This window comes from Vicugna pacos, chromosome 20 (assembly GCF_048564905.1).
Source record: "Vicugna pacos chromosome 20, VicPac4, whole genome shotgun sequence".
Taxonomy (NCBI): Eukaryota; Metazoa; Chordata; class Mammalia; order Artiodactyla; family Camelidae; genus Vicugna; species Vicugna pacos.
Genome location: NC_133006.1, coordinates 20,011,244 through 20,030,590, shown reverse-complemented (window position 1 = coordinate 20,030,590; position 19,347 = coordinate 20,011,244). Strand labels below are relative to the sequence as shown.

The window sequence follows — 19,347 nt, the reverse complement described above, 5'->3', positions numbered from 1 at the left end:
TGAGGGTTGAGCATAAGGTACAGAAAGTGAAAGAGAGAACTTACAGAGGAGAGCTGGAGCACTGTAAGTCAAATTTAGCTTTTGTGTGTGTGTGCAGGTAACTTCTAATTTCACCTCTCGTACTAGCATTATAGTTGTTATTTTCATTTCCTACTGCTTATTTGTTGCAGGAAGGTATGTGTCTCAATTTCTTAAAATATAAGGGCTGATCTTCTTTGATTGACTCTGCCTCCTTTGTGTCTCTGGTATAAACACCAGGTTATTATACCACCATTTAGTATGCAGAATCGAGCATGAATGTGGCCAAATCCATCAGTGGATTTGATATCTATTTATGAAGAAAGCTTAAAATTATTCCTTAGTAACAAGTTTATCAACATTCTTAGTGGTTTGGTAAAGACCATTTAAATCAGCCCAATTCCTCAATATAAAATCACAGAAATGTTTAAGATGTCATCTCTTCTCAGAATGAGAGCTGTCTCTCAGTTCTCTAGTTCAGGAAGAATTCTAAATCATGCATATTTCTGTCTTCCAGGGTTACTTTCTGATCAAGCAGACAGTTCAGGATACACAGGCCAAGGATGAATCTTCACCGTGGCAGTGAGAGCGACAGGTTATTGTGGCAGGAGGCCAGCTGCCTAACGGATGAAGCCTCAGCTGCAGCCCAAGAAAAAGAAGCAAATAGCCTGGCTTCCTCTGGTCTTCAAAATCATACTTACCCTCTGGGTCCCAGAAATGATGGTACGATGATTAGATCTTGACTTTATTTGGAGGTTTTCTGACACCTGAGTGCCTAGTCTACTCAGAAGGCATAAATGCTCTTAATCTCAATAAAAATAACCAATTAATTGGCTCAGCATACATATCACAGTTATATAAAGCTGACTATCCCCGAAAATCTCCAGTTAGTCTAGACATCTAACTTGGCGATAATGATGTAAGAAAAATAGTCTTGGGTTTGGAGTCAGAAGACAGATTCACATTCTAGCCCTGCTTCTTATCAGCTGTAACCATGGATGAGATCCTTAATGTTTCTGAGTCCTGCTTTCTTACTCTATAAAACAAGAATATTAATATTATTCTTAACTCACAAGGCTAGAAGATTGTTGAGTTCATGGATGTGAAGGCTCTTGATAAATTGTTAGGTTCTTTTAAACTTTTACTAAAAACAATAGCAACAATGATAACAGCAGGTGCCACGTATGAACACTCACTGTGCTGGAAACTTTACATACATTTTTTAGATCAAGGGTGGCAAACTATGATCATATCTGAACCGCTGCCTGGTGTTGTAAATAAAAATTTGAAGCACGGCCAGCACGCCCTTTTGTTTACGTGCTGTCTGTGGCTGCCTTAGTAGCACAGACTGCTATAGTAGCAGAGACTATGACCCACAAAGCCCAAAATATGTTCCTTTTAGCTCTTCACAGAATGTTTGCTGATCCCTACTGAGATTAATCCTTTTACTGATGAGGAAACTGGGGCTTTGAAAGCTTGCGTAACTTGCTCAGCTTCACACTGCTAGGAAGTCGGGGACTGGGATTTGAACCTGTATTCTTCTGGCCAGGCTTCGCTGTTATTTTATATACATTAACTGACGAAAGTGGAGTGTGACTGCCACTCCATAGTGCCCCGTTACAGAGAACTTATGCAGTGGGTCTCTTTTCCTCTCACTCATTTAAGCAGGGTGAAACCTGAGGCATCCGTCAGGAATCAGCCCAGTTCAGTTGCTTCATTGCTGGGGAGAAAATCAAATAAGTGTTCTAAAGAACTGAATTAATAACTTAGGTTCCTGCTTTCATTTTTAAGAACCATACTTGGAGTATTGAAAGCCTGTCTTGGTAATTGAAGTGTTTCTTGCTCCAAGCTTGCCCGGGGATTGTGTGGAAACTTAGCTCTTATGCATGCTATGTGTGCAAACACAGGGACATGTGGAAAATTTTATCCGAAGCTGTAGGATGTGAACCCTAAATAGGTCTTTGGTCTAGATTTTGGTTTCCTTTTACCTAGAAGCAAATGGGGAAAAATTGAGTGTGCTGTAGCTAGCAATTTAGTTTTATTTCAGGTACTTAGATAACCACATAATTTCCTAGAGGTCATGGGCAGTAATCTTGTTCATGAATTATTGGATACAGATTTAAGATACATGAGGGGTAGGAGTGAGACATTCAGTTGTATGTGTAACATTTTCTTTCGAAGAAAAGTTGAAGAAAATGTAGGAGAATGTTAACTAAGCCAGCCAAATCTTGGTGATGCGTGCATATTGTATTAACTCTGTGCTTTGGTATGTTTAAAATTTTTTATTTAAAAAATATATTATTAAAAAAACATTATTTTACATTAAAGTAAAATCTGTTAGAACTCCCTATTTAAAAGAATCTTCTGGTAATCCTTTTGTGAGTACTTTCCCCTGATTGTCTTCTGTGTACGTCCATCCAGATGGCGTGTGTTTAGTGTGAAGCCCGTTTCACGTGGTGTGCTATTACACATCTTTAGGTGCTCTCACTTACATTATTTTAGCTGATAGTCAAACCAGTCCTCTGAGGTAGACAGTGAGCATTATTCTCATTTTACAGGTGATGAATCAGGTTTAGAAAAAATCAAATTTGTTAAAGAAAATGGCTCCTTAGTGGTACTAGGAAAAAAAACTGAGATTCCGTGAATAAATCCAAAGCCGTTTCACCGGAACTTTTCTGTTGAGAGCAAGACCTGCCTGTTCAAAAAATGGTGTTGGTAAGGTTAGGATTCTATGCATAGTGAAGATGCGTTTTTTAGTGAATTTCTAGGAAAAGCGATGCATTAGGTAGTTAGAAACTATCACAATCACTATCTTTTATGGAAAATAAAATTTAGAAATGTTTTTGAAGAATGTGGGGAACCAGTAGTTTGGCAAACAGTTACCAAGTTCCTTAAATAAAACACAGGAAATAGGAGTGTTATTTAGAGATAGAAATGAAAACAAATTAAAAAGTGATGCCCCTGTGAAAACGAGACTACGGGAGGTGAAGGGGTATGGCAGAGGATTGCCAGAGGATTACTTGTTTTCCACAGAAGTTCTTTTCTAATGTTCAGCTATTTTTAACCAAGTGTGTAGTTTAAATAAAAAATGTAAATGATAAACAGTGTTAGAGTGTGGGCACTACTGCCTTTATTCTCCCCTTATGCACACACAGAATCAGAAGCTCAGGGATCCGGTATGAATCCCTAGTTTGTGCTTTTTCTTTACAAGCTCTAGGCAAGAGTTTTTGCCTGTAGATACATAAAGTTGGGGGGGGGGTTGTTTGTTCAATGTCTTTTGTTCTTGTTTTTTAAAGAGGACAAGGTTTATTTTTCCCCCAGGGCCTTTTGCTGACAAGTTATTTGGCTTTGTTTGTTTGATCTTTTAGAGCTTTCACTTGACTATGCCTCTCAGCCAGCGAATCTTCAGTTCCCTCACATCATGCCTCTTCCGGAAGACATCAAAGGCTCTTGCTTCCAAAGTGGGAATAAACGGAACCACGAACCCTTTATCACTCCAGAACGGTTTGGAAGCAGCACTGTGGGCTTTGGCAGTAACGTTCATTCCCAGGCGCCAGAGAAAGTGACGCTTCTTGTAGATGGCACACGTTTTGTTGTGAATCCACAAATTTTCACTGCTCACCCGGATACCATGTTGGGAAGGTAATTGATGATAATTTCCTTCCAAATTCACTCTGTTGTCTGTGAATAGAAATACCTGCTCTTTGCCTTGTGTTAGATGTGAGAGTAAAACGTTGCGTTGCTTTTTTTTCTACCTTCATACTTTGAAACAGAGTGCCAGCTGACAGAAGCCTTATGTGCTGGTGATTTGGAGGGAGGGGGTTCTTGTTTCATTTACAAACCCAGTGTAGTGAAGTGAGCCCCCATACAGGGGCATGTGGTCAGAGCTGTGGAAAATAATCTGCCGAATCTCGTTCCCGATTCCTCTATAAACTCCCTCTGAAACGTAAGTCAGTACGTAGTTTCTTGTATCCACAATTTGTATAAGCTCTCGAAAGTAATGTTTTCTGAGTGCCACAGGCCAAAGATACTAGAATAAGGTGAGATCTAAGTCCTGTCCTTTTTTTTTTCCCACCTTTTAATAAAAAAGTAGAATTGGACAAATGTTCCACATTACACAAGAACAAAGCCATTTGACCAGAAAGCATTTTGCTTGCCATCTCCTGCCATTTATGCTTGGCAATATGTGTTAATGCTGTAAGTTTCTCATGCCTGCATCACTATTCAGGTTTTCTGAAACGAGATCCTTATATCTGGCTGTTTTGTTGTTTGACAGCTGTTCTCCGTTCTTCGTGTTCTGTTCTCTGTACTGCTTCATTCAGACTGTAGTCTTCTCCACCCACCAATCTCCTGCCTCCAGCTTTTTAGGATTAGAGTTTAGGGAATGGGAAGAGTCTGCTGAGGAGGAGTGCTGTCCGGGAGCCTGGGCTGGGAGTTAGGAGATCTTTCCTGGCCAACCGCAGACCTTAACATGCAGAGCACACTGGGATGAGAGTATGATAATTTGTGTGTATACACACAGACACTGGGCTTTTGAGGATTTTCATCTAGTGCTTAGGAGTGGGTCTTATTTAATTTAAAGATCTAACCTCTTTCGGGACTTTGAATTAGTCTAAACTGAATTACAAATCAGACTGGACCACACTAACTTGCTGACTTTTAGGCTAAATGGAATCTAGCTATTCAAATATGTGTATATTCAAGCATACACATACAAATTCATGATGAACCATTTTTACCCAGAGCCAAACATATATATTTCTTAAATATCTGAATTAAGATTAAACTAGAACATTAAAACATTCTCTAAGTTGGTCTGATATTTTATCAGACTTGACTTCATGTCCTCAGTCTTACCACCATTTCCCCCCAGGTCACTTCCACAAAAAAGGTGTTCCTCAGGGTAGGCTGGCTGTTTGAAATAGGCTGCCTTTGAAAGTACTGCTTAAAAGGCACGCATTTTCTGGGTAGTAGGTTCCTTTATCTAGGTGATTTACCAGCTGAGTCAGCCAAGGTCATAAATGCTGAGAGTTTCCTAGGTTTGTTCTGTCCTGTGGCTGCATACAGAACAGTGCTCAGAAACCTAGCCAGTGAGCTGACCGTCACAGGGGGGACAGGCTGAGAAACTGAGGCCAGGTTAATGCAGATCATGCCACTGCTAGGTGAAGAACTCTGAGCCTGGATCCTGCTGAAGATAGATGGGAGTTAAGTTTATAACATTGTTCACTATTTTGATTCATAGCTGTCTTGGCTACACTTTAACCAGAACATTCCAGAAAAATGTCAGCATTCTTTGAAGACTGTCATCAGGATGGATTTCTTAACACATGGTATAGTGATTTGGAAAGCATATGAGTCTTTTGCAGACCTTTGAAAAGCAGCTAGTTCAAGGTAGGGGATACCAGCTGTGAACAGTTGAGCAGCAGGGTTTCCCAACAGGGTAAGGAAGGAGCTGGCAGTGAGTGCCCATTGGGCTGGCTTCTCATGCTGCAGTTCCTACGCGGAAGTGCGGCAGGAGTGGTAGCAGTCATGGGGCGAGTTTTCCTGGCGGGGACCTGAGAGAGGGAGGAAGGATGGGAAAAGATGAATATAAAAGCAAGACTTCCTGTGCCCTCATGACCTCTGAATTCATGCCCAGACTAGGCCTGCTTCTCTGAAATATGTCAAACTGCTGATGAGCCTAATACCTACCCTCCTTTTCTACTTGACCTGAAATTCCCATCGTTAGTTTTCCCTGGGTTGAAGAAGGGCATTTTTTTCCCCAGAGTTCTGCCATTAAAACGTACCAAGAAAGGGAAAGCATTAACATGTCTGCACCTACTGGTACAGATTCATCTATCAGATTAGATGTTGAAAGCAAAGCTCAGAAATACCGAGGACGGCATGCTGGATAGGTACATGCTGATGGATGAGGAGAAGGCACGGGGAAGCTCGGGAGCAGCAGGTGCTGTCCCCGAGCTCCGGGTGTGTGGGCCTCTCAGTGCTGGAGAGGCCGCGAGAGGCAACCCGCACGCACTCCGGAGACCTTCCGGGGCCAGCTCTGCGGACGGCTGTATTTCGTTTGCTGTCCCAGAAGCTCGCTGCAGGTGAGCTGTGGAGGCTTGCTGCTTTGTCCCTCCTTGCGCTCAAACTCTGAAAGCAGTTCTGCCGCCTTTTCCTGTCTGAAGGGAGTGTCCTAAGACTTACCTTAGAGGGGCTGGGTTCTAGTGCTCTGTTTCTAACTTACACTGAGAGAATGGAATGGAGGCTTCCAGAATGAGGTGAAGAAGGGAGAAGGCTTATCTGTGCAGAATCCTGCTGGAGAAGGTAACATTGTTGCCTGGGTATCTTTCAGGATGTTTGGACCAGGAAGAGAGTACAACTTCACGAGGCCCAACGAGAAGGGCGAGTATGAGATTGCGGAAGGAATCAGTGCCACTGTATTTCGAACAGTGCTGGTGTGTAGTGGCCTTCTTGATACATCCTCTTCCCTGGGGACACACAGAGTTGGAAGCCTTGAGAGTTCCATCGGACTGTGTTCTGACTTTAGGGTTTCTCATTCCTAATCATTGCCTTTCTCACTGTTTTCTGTTCCTGTAATTCTTAAGTCCTTCTCACTTGTGAGTTCAGTCAGGTACCAAGTTGTGATTAAACATGTCAGGATGGCCAGGAGCCACTTTGCCATCCAACGAGTCACCAGCTTGGTGACAGTTCTAGTAACCTACCACTTTAACAGAACCAAGAGTGAGTAGAGGGTTGAAGAGGGGTTTTTTTTTTTCACTTTGTTCTTTGCCTACATTTCTTCTTCCTAATCTGTTACAGGATTATTACAAAACTGGTATCATTAATTGTCCTGATGGCATCTCTATACCAGACCTTAGGGATACATGCGATTATCTCTGCATTAACTTTGACTTCAACACTATCCGATGTCAAGATCTGAGTAAGTACAGGAGCAGCTGCCAGCTACGTTTGAGCAGCTGAACTTTTAGTTTGCTTGGAACTGACATTTTAAATTACTAAACATAAAGCAATTCAAGCGTGGGTTGAAAGTCATCCGCAGAGGTTTACTGACTCCTTCCCTCTCTTGCTTCAGAGCACCGTGAGGAAGTGGGGTAAACAAGAGAACACGGAGTGGGTTCTAAATCTAGCTCGACCAAGTGAGTCACCAAGCTAAATCGCTTCCCCTCTTGGGACATTGGTGTCTCAACTCTAACGAAAAAGGATGCTGATCCTAAATATAAGGGAAGGCTCACTAATAAAGTCACACAACATAAATTGGCTGGGTTCTTCTTAGTTTACCATTATGAACTTAGTGTTGGCTAAGTGCTTTGTAGATGTAAACTTGTGTTAAGTTTCACAGTTCACCTTTGACAGGTGATAATCTCAGAACAAAAGAGAAGACTGAGAAAATGTAGCTTGTTCAAAACTCTAAACATTAAAGTTGGGACTAGAATTGATTGCCTGAATACAGTTATCATTACCTACGCTTCCTGAAATTATTTTAAAATTTATCCTTTGAAGTTTATGGTATATTTCTCTGCATATTCCATGAAGTTCTCTGGACTTGGGGTTTCTCTGTTGGGTCTAGTACACACTTACGGCAAGTCCTTTGGTGTGGCAAAACTTCAGAATATTCCTTTTTTGTGGCACTCTGACCTTGTGAAATTGGGGTCCAGAACATCTTCAGAAGAGGTACTATAAAGAGTCATCCCCAAATGATATTTCTGTCTCTTGTAGAAGTAATGTTTATGTTCTGACACTGTATGTCAGAAAAACAACTAATTGATCAGAAATGCTCAGGGTTTATTGAACAAGAGGAGATTGAAGAGTGGCAGAATGTGAAGCGTTTAACAGAATTGGTTTAATTATCATCTTGGAACAGGAAACGTTCTTTTCCTTTAAATGGGCCACTTCTCTGGACCTTAACAGTGCGAACAGCTGTTGCCTCATAGTCTCTTCAGTGCAGCAGTACCTGCATTTGGGCAGAGAGGATGTTCAATTGCATTTTGTCTCCTAGGTGCTTTACTGCATGAACTGTCTAATGACGGTGCTCACAAGCAGTTTGATCACTACCTCGAAGAGCTGATCCTGCCCATCATGGTCGGCTGTGCCAAGAAAGGGGAGCGAGAATGCCACATCGTCGTGCTGACGGATGAGGATTCTGTGGACTGGGATGAAGACCACCCACCACCTATGGGGGAAGAATATTCCCAAAGTAGGAGCCCCCTGCATGGTGTAGATTCTTTCGGCCAGAAACATGCTGACCAGAGTAGCAGCTAGATCCCAGAACCAATGTGAATATCATTGTTGAGCCTGTGAGGCCGTCAGTTGGGTCACCTGGATCGTCAGCTCAGTCTGTGATACAGGGCTTCATGCTGGGGATATAGTGAACATTGTTATACTTCCCACTGCTACCCCTGGTGTCCCATACTGTGTCAGCACTGAGGCAACACATTAAGTGGTGGTGTCATTCTTCTCTCCATTTGTTTCATTTTTAAATCCTTTTGAATTGGTAGTAATTCAAAATTAGAAAGTACAAAAGGATATATATTGAAAAGTCTTATTCTCATCCCTGTCTCATCTACCCAGTTTTCCTCCTCAGTTTCTTTTATATCCTTCCAGATTTGCTCAGTGCACATACATAAGCGATTATATAATGCTTTTTTCTCAAATGGTACCATATCATATAGACTATTCTATACCATCTCTTATATAAAAAGCTTCCACCATCTTTTTTATGGCTGTATAGTATTCTGTTGCATGACTGTGCCATAATTGATTTAACCAGCCCTGTTGATGTATGTTTAAGCTATAAATTGTAAATGATGCTGCAGTGAATATCTTTTTAAACATAGTCTTTTGACACATGTATAACTCTATAGAATAATAGTCCCAGAAATAGAATTTCTGTCAAAAGCTTTGTGCTTTTATAATTTTGATACAATTTGCCAAAATATCTTCCATAAACTTTAAGCCAGTTTATAGTCACAAAACAATACATAATAGGTTTGTTTCCCATACCCTCACCAAAAGTTTCATTAAACTTTTATCTTTGCCACTCTGATAGGTAAGAAAATAGCATCTCATTTGAGTTTTAATTTGCATTTCTCATTTCATGAATGAGACCGAACATCTTTTTAAGAGCCATTTTAACTTCCTTTTCTGTTAACTGTAACCATGCCTTTTGTCCATTACAAAGTTAGATTGTTCGTCTTTGTGATTTATAAAACCTCTATATTTATGTATATATATATAGAGAGAGAGGGGGGGGGGGGAAATTACCCCTTTCAATATGAGTTGCAAATAATTTTCCCAGTTGGTTTGTTTTTTTAGCTTTGTTAATGGTGGTTTTGGATAAGCAGAGATACTGTATTTTTATGTAGTTAAGTCTATCAGTTTTTCTTTTATGGCTTCTAGGTTTTATGTTATACCCAGAAAAGCCTTCCCTACCTATAAAATTTTCATGTATAGTTTCTTATGTTTGATTTCTTTTTTAACTTTAATCTGTGACCCATCTGGATTTTTTGGCATCAGGGTTTAAGTCTACCTTTCATTAATCTGAATCTGTTAGCTCATGTCCTTCCTCTTACAGACGTCTTCACTCTAACTAACCTGAGATTTTTTTTTCCAGTTCTTTATAGCTCCAAACTCTACAGATTTTTCAAATATATTGAGAATCGGGATGTCGCTAAAACAGTGTTAAAGGAACGGGGCCTGAAGAACATTCGCATTGGAATCGAAGGTAAAGAATATCCCAGTCAATATCCAGCTTGCACGGCTCACGGAGTAGGTTGGCTCCGTGGCCACAGCTTATGTCCTTAAAGCCCAGCTTCGAGGGGCCTAGAGAATAGGCCCACTTGGAGATGACATTCCTGTCCAAGTTTGAAGATTCCTGTTTTTGTTTTTCTTCACCCTTACATATCCTTTTCGTTTTATTTCTAGTTGAAAATGCTTTAAAGCAGCTTCAGGACTAAGTTCCAGTTTACTCCCTCAGAATACAGAGCAGTGAGGGCTAAGGACACTGGTGGGTAAATGGGCTCATGGGCTCCCCATGTGGGAGAGCTTTTCTGCCAACAGTCTTGGTGAGGACCTTTCTGGGACCTAGAAGGGTCCTTCTGAAAACTATAACCGGAGACTCAGAATTTAAATTTATTCCACTACATACCTCCAAGGAATGTCTAGATGTATTGACAGAAGTGCTCTAAGTGATCTTAGAGCCACCACAGTGGCTTCCAGCCTGTGGTCTCCATGGATGGGTCTCAGAGACTGATTCCTGCAGAGTGCTGAAGCCATTCTGGTCTCCCTTCCATGAGTCTCTGACCCTTGCGTTTTGCTGCTCTAGTTGTCTCAGTCCTGCGTAAAGAACCACCAGACCTTCATTGTGTCTTACTTAGGTTGGAAACTAAAGTTGGAAGAGATTTTTGAGATCATCTATTAAATCTTTTCCTACTGTATCCTCCCTTGTCTCTTTGGAAATTGCAGGGATGGAGTGAGAGATCACTCCATTTCCCAGAGCAGCCCATTAAACTGTCCTACCATGAGGACATTCTTCCATAGAGCTAACAGATAGCCTCCTCCTTCTGTCTTCTGTGTGGTTCTAGCCTGTGCAGCTATTGAATAATTTCTCCCGTTTCCATGTGACAGCCTTTCAGATATTTTAGGCAGCATTTCTGTTTTTTCTTTAGGCTTAAACATTCCACTTATCCTTAACTACTTCTCATGCAGGATGCCCTCTAAGCAACAGAATTAGAGGACTAGAGTAGCCATACCTTGGTACCCATACCACAATACCGATTTTTATTTTATAGTATTGAAGCCAGTAAAATAAACGCTTCCAAAATTGGTAAGAGGCTTCTCTCCCCTTTCCATTAGAAGGGATTGTTGTTACTCTCTTCTAGGGACAAGACCTACTAACCTGAGCAGGAGGGAAGCAAGAATGTACGTGGTCGGGGCTGGGAAGGCATGTTCAGAGGCTGGGCACTTCTCTAGTAGATCATGTACTGTCTTCAGTTTTGGGAGCATGTTGATGTGTTTGGGAAGGAGGGAGTGTAGAAGCCAGAGTGAGTGATTTGCTAGAGTAATGAGAATGGCTTTTTCCTTGTTTCAGGTTATCCTACCTGTAAAGAAAAAATTAAGAGGAGACCTGGTGGCCGGTCTGAAGTGATCTACAATTACGTGCAGCGCCCTTTTATCCAGATGTCATGGGAAAAGGAAGAAGGAAAGAGTCGTCACGTGGATTTCCAGTGTGTTCGAAGCAAATCCCTCACTAATCTGGTAGCTGCTGGAGAAGATGTCTTGGAGGACCAAGAGATATTAATGCACCACCCGCCCCAAGTGGATGAACTTGACCGGCTAAATGCCCCACTTTCTCAGATGGCTTCTAACGACTTTCAGGATTAGGGCCAGCTGTGGGCCACCCCTCTGCGGAGCTTCTCTGTCTGCGATGCCCACAGCTGACCTCCCCATGGTTTGTCTCACCCTGAGTAGGAGACGTGCTTCTCCCCAGTCCTTTCCCTTTCTCCCGTAATTAATGTGTGTCCTTTTCACTAAGTCTGTGCCTCTGGCAGGAGACGAAAAAGCACTCACTGGTAATTAAGCTACCAGCTTTGCAGCGGCCCTGGTAACTTGAAAATTTTGGGTCTGGTGCTGTTCACTGAGTCTTTGCATAACAGCAGAAGCAGGAAAGGAAGTCAAGACTCCTGTTGCCTCATACTCAGCAAAGCAGTCCTCATCCTTTACATGCTGTTCTTGGCTTTTGTTTTGTTTTGTACCAGGCAAATTACTTCGCAGCAAAGGGACCAAACTTAAAAGGAGACAATCTCTATCTTCTACAAGCAGGTATGAATGGGATGCCCATTAGAGGTTAATGAAGATGCCATTCCTGGTGGCCTCTGTGCCCAGATTGCATCTGGGAAGAACTAGGCTCTCATTCAAAATGTCCAAAAGGAAATTCTTAAGAGCTTAAATTCAGTTTTGTTTTTCATTATTACAGTGAACAATCCAAAACTTCAGATTCTTTGACAGGAATGTCTTAACAATGTTTATGAAACCTTTTTAGCTTCAAGGTTTCTGAGCCTAAACAAACTGATTTATTCACTTGGAATGAAATTTACAACTGAAACAGAAAAACTCCCACTCAGGCCACTTTGATTATCCTGGCTTAGAATCTGGTACGAAGCATACGTCTTCCCCTAGGGCAGCACACTGCTGTGGCTGTGGCTGTGGCTAGGAGACCTTAGATAACGGCTTTTAAAAGCTTCCCAGAGGAGCAAAATTCTCACCAGTGCTCAGTTTCTCAGTGGAAAGATTAATAAGAGCTTGTTGGGTGGGGGATGGCATGGAGGGTGAATCTGGGTAGGGAAATGTCACCTGCCCGGGCTTTGTTCTGGTGCAGGACTTTTTGTTGTATATTCTTTTCATACTATGGAGTTTTTTTATAGTGGGATATTTTAATTTTTGAAATAGCCTGTCAGCCACTCACACTGGGTAAGAAAACCATACTAATGTCATTAAAGGGAAATTAGGCCTAGTAATTTTATTGTCTGTCAGCTCTGTGTTAACAGTGCACAATGTGTGACAGCCCAGACCATTCTCCACACCTCCCAGTACTGAACCACCTTCCGTGATGTCCCCATGGCTGTTAACAGCAGAGCTAAATTTAGTCTAGAGCCAGATGTAAGTATCTTGAGATTTTCTATTTAACGGTAGAGGGTTGGCTTTCCAGTCACCTACTCTGAGCATTTACTCATCACAGATTACAAAGCAGCACATAGTTTCCTTCAAGTTCTTTAAAATAAGAGCATGACTGTTTTTTTTAAAATTTCATTTCCATGGGATACCGTAGGGCGAGCTACTTGATGCTACTTTCTGACTACCCTAGTCAGTCCTCCAAAGGCAAATTCAGATGTTGTTGATAGCTACTCTTTCCAGGCTGGAAGAGCAAGAATGTTCTTAAGAAGTGTATTCTCTGTGCAGAGGGCCAGGGCCAGCATCACAGGGGACATCAACGCTCTGTTACTTACTCAGAAAAAGTAGTGGTAAGGGGTTAAACTGAGCTATCCCCCACCTACAGAATTATTCTGATTATCACCGGCATCCATTTGTAAGACTGAGGGCCAGCGTTAAGGTTTAGGGTTAGTGTTATTTTGTAGCCAGAGGGGTAGTTTTATTTCTGTGAAACGAATTGGCTCATATTTGAGGTCAGGTTTAGCTTTGACTTTACCGTTACTACATTCACACTCACTTGTAGTTGACCAGCCCAGATATTTGTTGAATGGTGCTTCCTTTATGCTGATTTTCGGTTGACTTCCACACCGTCACAAAGGAAACTTGAGTTAACTTTTATGTAGTCTATGATAAGTGTGTAATTTTTGTTATACAGCTTATATATTAACATTTAATATGTAACATGCCTCAGCTAACACTCTAATTAGTCCTTGCTTAGATAAAAAGCCAGGTATGAAAGGATGGCATGTATTTAACACTGTGTTCTGTTAATGATTTTCCTTAGGCTTTAAAGAACTTAAGGTGTTTTCCCCCCCGAATTGGGTTGATCTGCTTTCGGCCCCAACCCTTGGGGTTTGCATGAGCTGGAAATCTGTGGAGGTAAACCTGCCGCTGTCACCAGGTGGTGGTGACTGAGGGAGAAGCTGGGTGCACAGGTTCCTTCTGGTGGAGAGGGAGGTTTCTTCTGCACCCCATGCCCTCCCAGCCTGGAGCCCAGCATCCCTGTAATTTGGTGGCTCCTGTCAGCCACAGCTGCTCTGTTCCCAAGGTCAGGACATTCCACGGTGGCAGGACCTCTCAGTTCTCACAGGGACAAGAGCTGGGTTGTAGTCATTCCCTTCAGAGTCAGTTACTGGCCAGCTGGGCAAGAGGTGTTTCTAATAAAGGTGGAACTCAGGTTTGGTGTTTTTTCTAAGTGCCTAAATAAGTAAGCCAGGCTGTTTATATAGAAACATCTTCATAAGCATCTAGGTAAAACCATTTTATCTTATTCAGAGGTATCTATCCCAGCAAGCCAAGATAAACCTGAATTTCAGGTTTAGAATCTGAGTTTGTGTCTGCGTATCACATATAGTTGATTAGGAAACATTTGCTATTGAGTTGGGAGCAGGCAAGGAGAGTGTTAAAGTGTGTCTGGTGAGACTACTTAATAGTTCCTCCACAGTGGAGGGAAAGGTATTAAAAGAATGACAGCAAAAAGGGTAAGGAAGCTAGAAAGTAACTGGACTTACTGCATAATATGCAATAGCCAATATTATTTTGAACTAAATTCCAAGAGAACAGCGTGGTGCCTAATGTATGCAGGTGTATAGACATACTGTGGAATAAGCCCGGGGGGACGGATGTATTTGCAAGTAGTGTTCTAGCGGGTGTTCTGTAAGTAAAAGCAATCAGCACAGGCTTTGAATTGTCAGAGCGGAATGGGGAGACTTTATCCAGTAATAGTCGACATAAAGTTAAGAATCAAGGGGTGTTCGCAATTTATTCAATGCCACTTCTTGCCATCATCGTGAAATTGTTAAACTGGGCATAATGACTTCAGAAAGCAAACCTGATGCCTTGCCTGTATGGGCGATGGAGCCACATTCATGCCCTGGGTGGGATCACCTCTGCAGGAGAACATTACATTTCCTTAAAGGCAAAATGCTTATAGGTTTTGCCTCTTTACTTTGTATTACTTTTAAAGTTGCACTTGTTCACCTACCAGTGTTTACGAAATCCTATATTTGGGATGCTTTTTCTATAATAAAAATTATCATTTGTGTCCATGTTGTTTTTTTTAGCAGAAAATAAAATTGGAAGTCAAGGTATTAAAAAGGACTGAAAGTAGCACCCAGACTGCCCAGAAGAGTCTCTTCTGTGCTCGCTTCAGCAGCACATATACTAAAATTAAGTCGTCTTTTTTCCTGCAGCAGCTGCAGGGCTCGCTGGGAGCCTGTGTGTGCTTTTCGCATCCTGCTAATTTCTTGCAACTCACAGGTTCCAGAGCCCTCATGATCAGCCTTCTTGAGTTTCTGGTTAACTTGTCTTCAAGACCCCTTGAACTCTCAGCTCCAACTACACAGGACCCCGCAAAGCCAAATGTCAATCTGAAAGGTAAGAGGACTCACAAACTTCTGTGTTCTAGTTTTGGTTTAAAGCAAGTGAGGAAGCGGGGCAGGGATGAAAAGCAGGTAGGAGATAGAGTGGTCTCTGATGGGCTGTCCTCTAGTCAGGTGTCTCCTCAGGTCACTTGGCCTGCGCGCTTATCGGTAATACTGACAACTTCAAGGGGTGCTAAGCAAGCCAGGGCCTCCCTAGCTGGCCTGCCTTTATCAGCACAGAGGTTAAGAACATGCTCTGAAGACATGGCCAGCAGTGCTTGGTCACAGGGACATATGCTAACCAGGACACAGTTCTTCCCTTCAAAGGGCTTTTATGATCATGTGTAAAAGACGGAACTATAAATAGTCCAGGTCACCAGAACTATGGAGTGGCCCGCTTTTACTGTGAGGATTCACAAGAGGATTCTAGAAGTGATACAGGAGCCAACTTGTGAAGGACAGATACTAGTTGTTTTGGACCTGTCAGCAGGGGAGGAGGTATCCCAGGCCAGCTCGACTATGTAAGCAGAGATGCAAAGGTGAGATAGTTGCTTTTCTCAGGAAAGAGGATGGGGGTGTGGAGATGCAGCCAGAGTAAAGAAGGACTCTCATACCTCAAAGGTGTTTGGTCTTCTTACATAAACTATTGGGAGCCTTAAGAGTCTTATGCAGGAGAATGCTATGATCAGACTTGAAATTTAAAAGAAAAAAAATCTAGGGGAAGGACCAGGGACAAAGCCAGCTAAGAGCCCACGGCAGCGGGTTCAGCAAGGAATGGTGGAGGCACTGGTAGGCTGGATGGCCATGCCCCACAAGTGTGCGTGCTTACCACTGGGAGCCATTAAGAAGTTCCTGGCTTGGACAGAGGATAGAACGAGCTAGAAAAAAAAGGCTATGGGGGGAAGAGTGGGATCTAGAGTTCTTCGGTGGGATCTAGGAAGGTTGGTCACTTTACGAATCTCACCACAAAAATACAGCTGAAGCCACAGTACAGGGGGGAGAGCACATGAATGAAGAGAAGGCAGAGGCATTGCTCTGAAGAGCACAGGCATTTTGAGTGGATTTTTTTAAGTCAGCAGTGTGAGTGCAGTAGGTGGTCATGTAACATGAGGGCTGAAGAGAAGCCAATGGATATGGCACTGAGGACACCAGTGGCCAGAGGAATGATTATAAAAACTACTAGCGTGTTTTGTACATGGGATAACTGATACTAACGTGCCACGCAAGGGGAAGGAATAGAGAGAGAGGCTTTCCAAAGCAATGACTCAAAGTAGTAGCAGGCAGTGGCAGAAGATTCCTATTATGCTACATAGATGAGTGTTAATTAGCAATCTGCTATTCAGAGCCTGAATATTAATCCCCAAGGAATTACCCTTTAACTTTTGAAAGTAATTCTAAAAAGAAACAGGCACTGAAGAAAATTTGGATGCACTCCTGAATCAGAGGCTGAATGACATCAGTATTCAGCTTCCTTTTAGTACGTATGCAGTGTAGTTGGAAGTTCTGTTGTATTCTACCTCCCCTTAAAGAGTAGGAAACAGTTATCTACGAATAGGACCAACACTGAGCCCATAGTTCCTTCCCAACATGTTTCCTGAAACCCATGAAACTTGGAAGGAATACATTCTGTCTGACCTGCACTTCCTACCCTGGTTCTTCCTCGTCTCTCTTGAGGTTCCTTTCCCTGACCCAGAGAAGGGGCTAAGAAGTGGGACTCCTCATGCACACAGCATCCAGAGACAGAACCCTGCTCTGGTGGGCACAGGGAGCTGAGAAATCCCACCCTGGGAGCGTGAGAGATTCCTGGCCAACCCTAGGCTGAAAAAAAACAGGGCTGGGCTACAAAGAGTTGTAGAAGGGTCTGCCAGTTGACAGCACTTTTGTCACCAGGTCTTCTCTGGGCCTTACTGCACTGATGACGAGAGTGCCCCCTGTGCTGTAACACTGAACCATGTGAACCACTAACCAGAGGCAGTCTCTCTACACGGACTCCAGTTCAGAAGACTTGTTCTCAGGGAGCAAAAAAGCAGGTACCATCATCCCTGAGACAGTAAAGCACTTGGCCTAAATACAGTGTTCCACCAGCACTCAGCCTCTTTGAATTATAGGCCACATTTCCTTTAAAACATCAGGTTTATACTGTTTTCCACACAGTTTATTCAGAAGTTTAAAAGTTAAAGTGGGCATTTCCCCCTAAAACAAATTATCCCCTGCCACTCTCCAACACACAGGCTGCCACCCTCCTGTTACTTCTCTTTACCCATGCTTACCACACATTCTTGCAAAACACATGGAGGTTAAGACCTCAACTATTTGGTAATGCAAAGAAATACATAACTTCCTTTTCACTAACAAACCATGAATGAAAGATTAAGGGACAAACATTACCTTCATCCAGAGTTAATATTTCCCTAATACTCTTTTTTCCTCTAAGACTTTAAAACCCAAAGTAGTCTCACTTACTACTGTAAATTTGATGTTCCATTTCTCTTTTCTGAATGGCAAGCTGGGACATACTTTCCTTTCTTAGCTGATAGTAACAACCTCAAGACTGGAATAAAATAGTCTCCCAGTTGTTGCATGGCCATGACACTGCAACAGGCAAAGTCACTACACAAGTGCACGTGATGCTGTAAGAATTATCGAAAAATTTTAAAGTGATAATGCATTAATATGGAGCCTCCACAGTTTTCTGGTGCAGCAAAAGTCCTCTAAAGGCGGTGGCAGCTGTGAAAGAAAAGGCACTTTGTGTTGAAACTCAAGAGGTTCTCTCTTAGGAGAACACTCCAGTAGAGAGGCCTGGTCAGCCCAAGCCTGCAGGTGACCCTTCAGGGTGGAGAGGACTATCCGCTAGGGAAGGCATCTGCAAAGCAAAAATTTGTAATCATGATTCCAAGGCAAAATGGTTAAAGTTGGAAAAGGAGAAACACCAAGCGAATACAAATACAGTTGCACCAAAGATTGAGGCGTGAACTTTTACAAGGATTTGAAGGCTGGCTCTGCACTTTGTACTGGGCCAGTTCCTTCAACCACTTCCAAGGAGGTTCTGGAGACAGAGCAGGAGTAGCACCTTAGCCAAGAGGGTCCCAGGCCTCCTGCTTCTGCCTGGGCTCGTCCCAAGAACAAAGTTCCTGTTCCACAGCAACATCCATCAGTGGGATGAAATGGGGTTTTCCACGAGGGCCACAACGCCTTGGCAAGGCCCAGTGGCTTTGGGGACCTTCTAAGAGCAACAATGGCTCAACCTGGTATCCGTTCCCATGAACATTCAGAAAAGCAGCATGAGTATTTCAGATGAGCTGGAGGAGATAATCAAAATGCACTGAGGGTCTTTATCCTAGTACCATAAATAAAGTGCACCATGAATGGAGGCTATACAAAGCCACTTGCCCGAGGCCGAGGTCTGGGGAGAAACTACCATCACCACCCACTGGGAGGGTGGGTCACTTCCTTCAGCCAGGAGGCTGGCTGCTGAAGAGTTACTGCTTTTTTTCCTTAGTACTCTGGAACTTTAAAGTTTCGGTTCTTTGAAGCTGTAAAGAAAAACAAAAAAATACTTGGTGGGCTTGGCAGAAAGCATGTCACAAAAATCACAGGAGTTGGCTGATGTTCAATAAGTATATGTTACAATCTAAGTCATGTTGGATGATGGCTGTTTTTTCCCCCTTCGTTCTGATGAACTTAGGAAAAAAGTTTTTTTTTACAAAATCAAATTGGCTCATGATGCTTCTAAGGAAGCAGGACAGCTGTTTGCGGCCGATGTAGCAGAGAGAGTTGTGTCTGCTCTGCAGGTCAGCAGACGCGCTATGGAAGGGAACCCACTTACTGTCGCACTTCAGGAGAGTTTACCATGACACAGTGGTGGGTTCCATAAGCTTCTTGGAAGCTCTTTCAAAAGAGCATGTGAGATGAAAACCGTGATGCTGTACAAGGAAGTCTGCTCTACTTAGAATTCCATTTCAAGGAAACTATTTTGCTGCTTTCATATAGGAGGGTATTGCCCCCCTCGCAGTCAGGCCCTCAAAGCGCTTGTACGTGTAATTGATGAAGACCCAGTCTTTGTTCTTGTAGTCGCTCTCAGGGTGATTACTTGTTGCCACTGGGAAAGAAATAGATGTGAGAATTGATTCACTGCCTTGCCCTGATGTTCTGCTCAGAACTGAAGACCTGACATCCTGAAGAACATACTACAGCTTCCATTTGGGAAAAGTTGTTTTTCACATTGAATTGTCTACATTTGATGTCCTATGTTCTTTGA

At 42.7% G+C, this 19,347-nt stretch overlaps 2 protein-coding genes and 1 long non-coding RNA gene across 12 annotated transcripts in view; 1 reads left to right on the top strand and 2 right to left on the bottom strand.

Moving 5' to 3' along the window:
• Positions 1 to 14,770, top strand: part of KCTD20 (potassium channel tetramerization domain containing 20) — a 91,595-nt gene extending 76,825 nt beyond the window's left edge. For 4 of the 5 annotated variants that reach the window (XM_015237498.3, XM_015237494.3, XM_072945115.1 and 1 more), the window contains 7 exons: positions 536 to 741; positions 3,387 to 3,660; positions 6,353 to 6,455; positions 6,820 to 6,940; positions 8,018 to 8,215; positions 9,632 to 9,742; positions 11,108 to 14,770. In XM_015237498.3, the coding sequence (XP_015092984.2) occupies positions 582 to 741; positions 3,387 to 3,660; positions 6,353 to 6,455; positions 6,820 to 6,940; positions 8,018 to 8,215; positions 9,632 to 9,742; positions 11,108 to 11,400 (1,260 nt within the window). In that variant the 5' untranslated portion in view covers positions 536 to 581 and the 3' untranslated portion in view covers positions 11,401 to 14,770. The remainder of the gene's footprint in view (positions 1 to 535; positions 742 to 3,386; positions 3,661 to 6,352; positions 6,456 to 6,819; positions 6,941 to 8,017; positions 8,216 to 9,631; positions 9,743 to 11,107) is intronic. The other variant, XM_072945116.1, reaches the window with a different exon arrangement.
• LOC140687710 (uncharacterized) lies at positions 7,787 to 11,112 on the bottom strand. Its single transcript, XR_012062176.1, has 2 exons — positions 10,166 to 11,112; positions 7,787 to 7,972 (listed from the first exon to the last, which is right to left on the bottom strand). It is a non-coding gene; the product is annotated as an uncharacterized lncRNA (long non-coding RNA).
• A 2,433-nt stretch (positions 14,771 to 17,203) lies between the features above and the next one.
• The window catches only part of STK38 (serine/threonine kinase 38), a 68,771-nt gene continuing 66,627 nt past the window's right edge, over positions 17,204 to 19,347 (bottom strand). For all 6 annotated transcript variants that reach the window (XM_072945110.1, XM_072945114.1, XM_072945112.1 and 3 more), the window contains one exon: positions 17,204 to 19,188. In XM_072945110.1, coding sequence (XP_072801211.1) covers positions 19,058 to 19,188 — 131 coding nt within the window. In that variant the 3' untranslated portion in view covers positions 17,204 to 19,057. The remainder of the gene's footprint in view (positions 19,189 to 19,347) is intronic.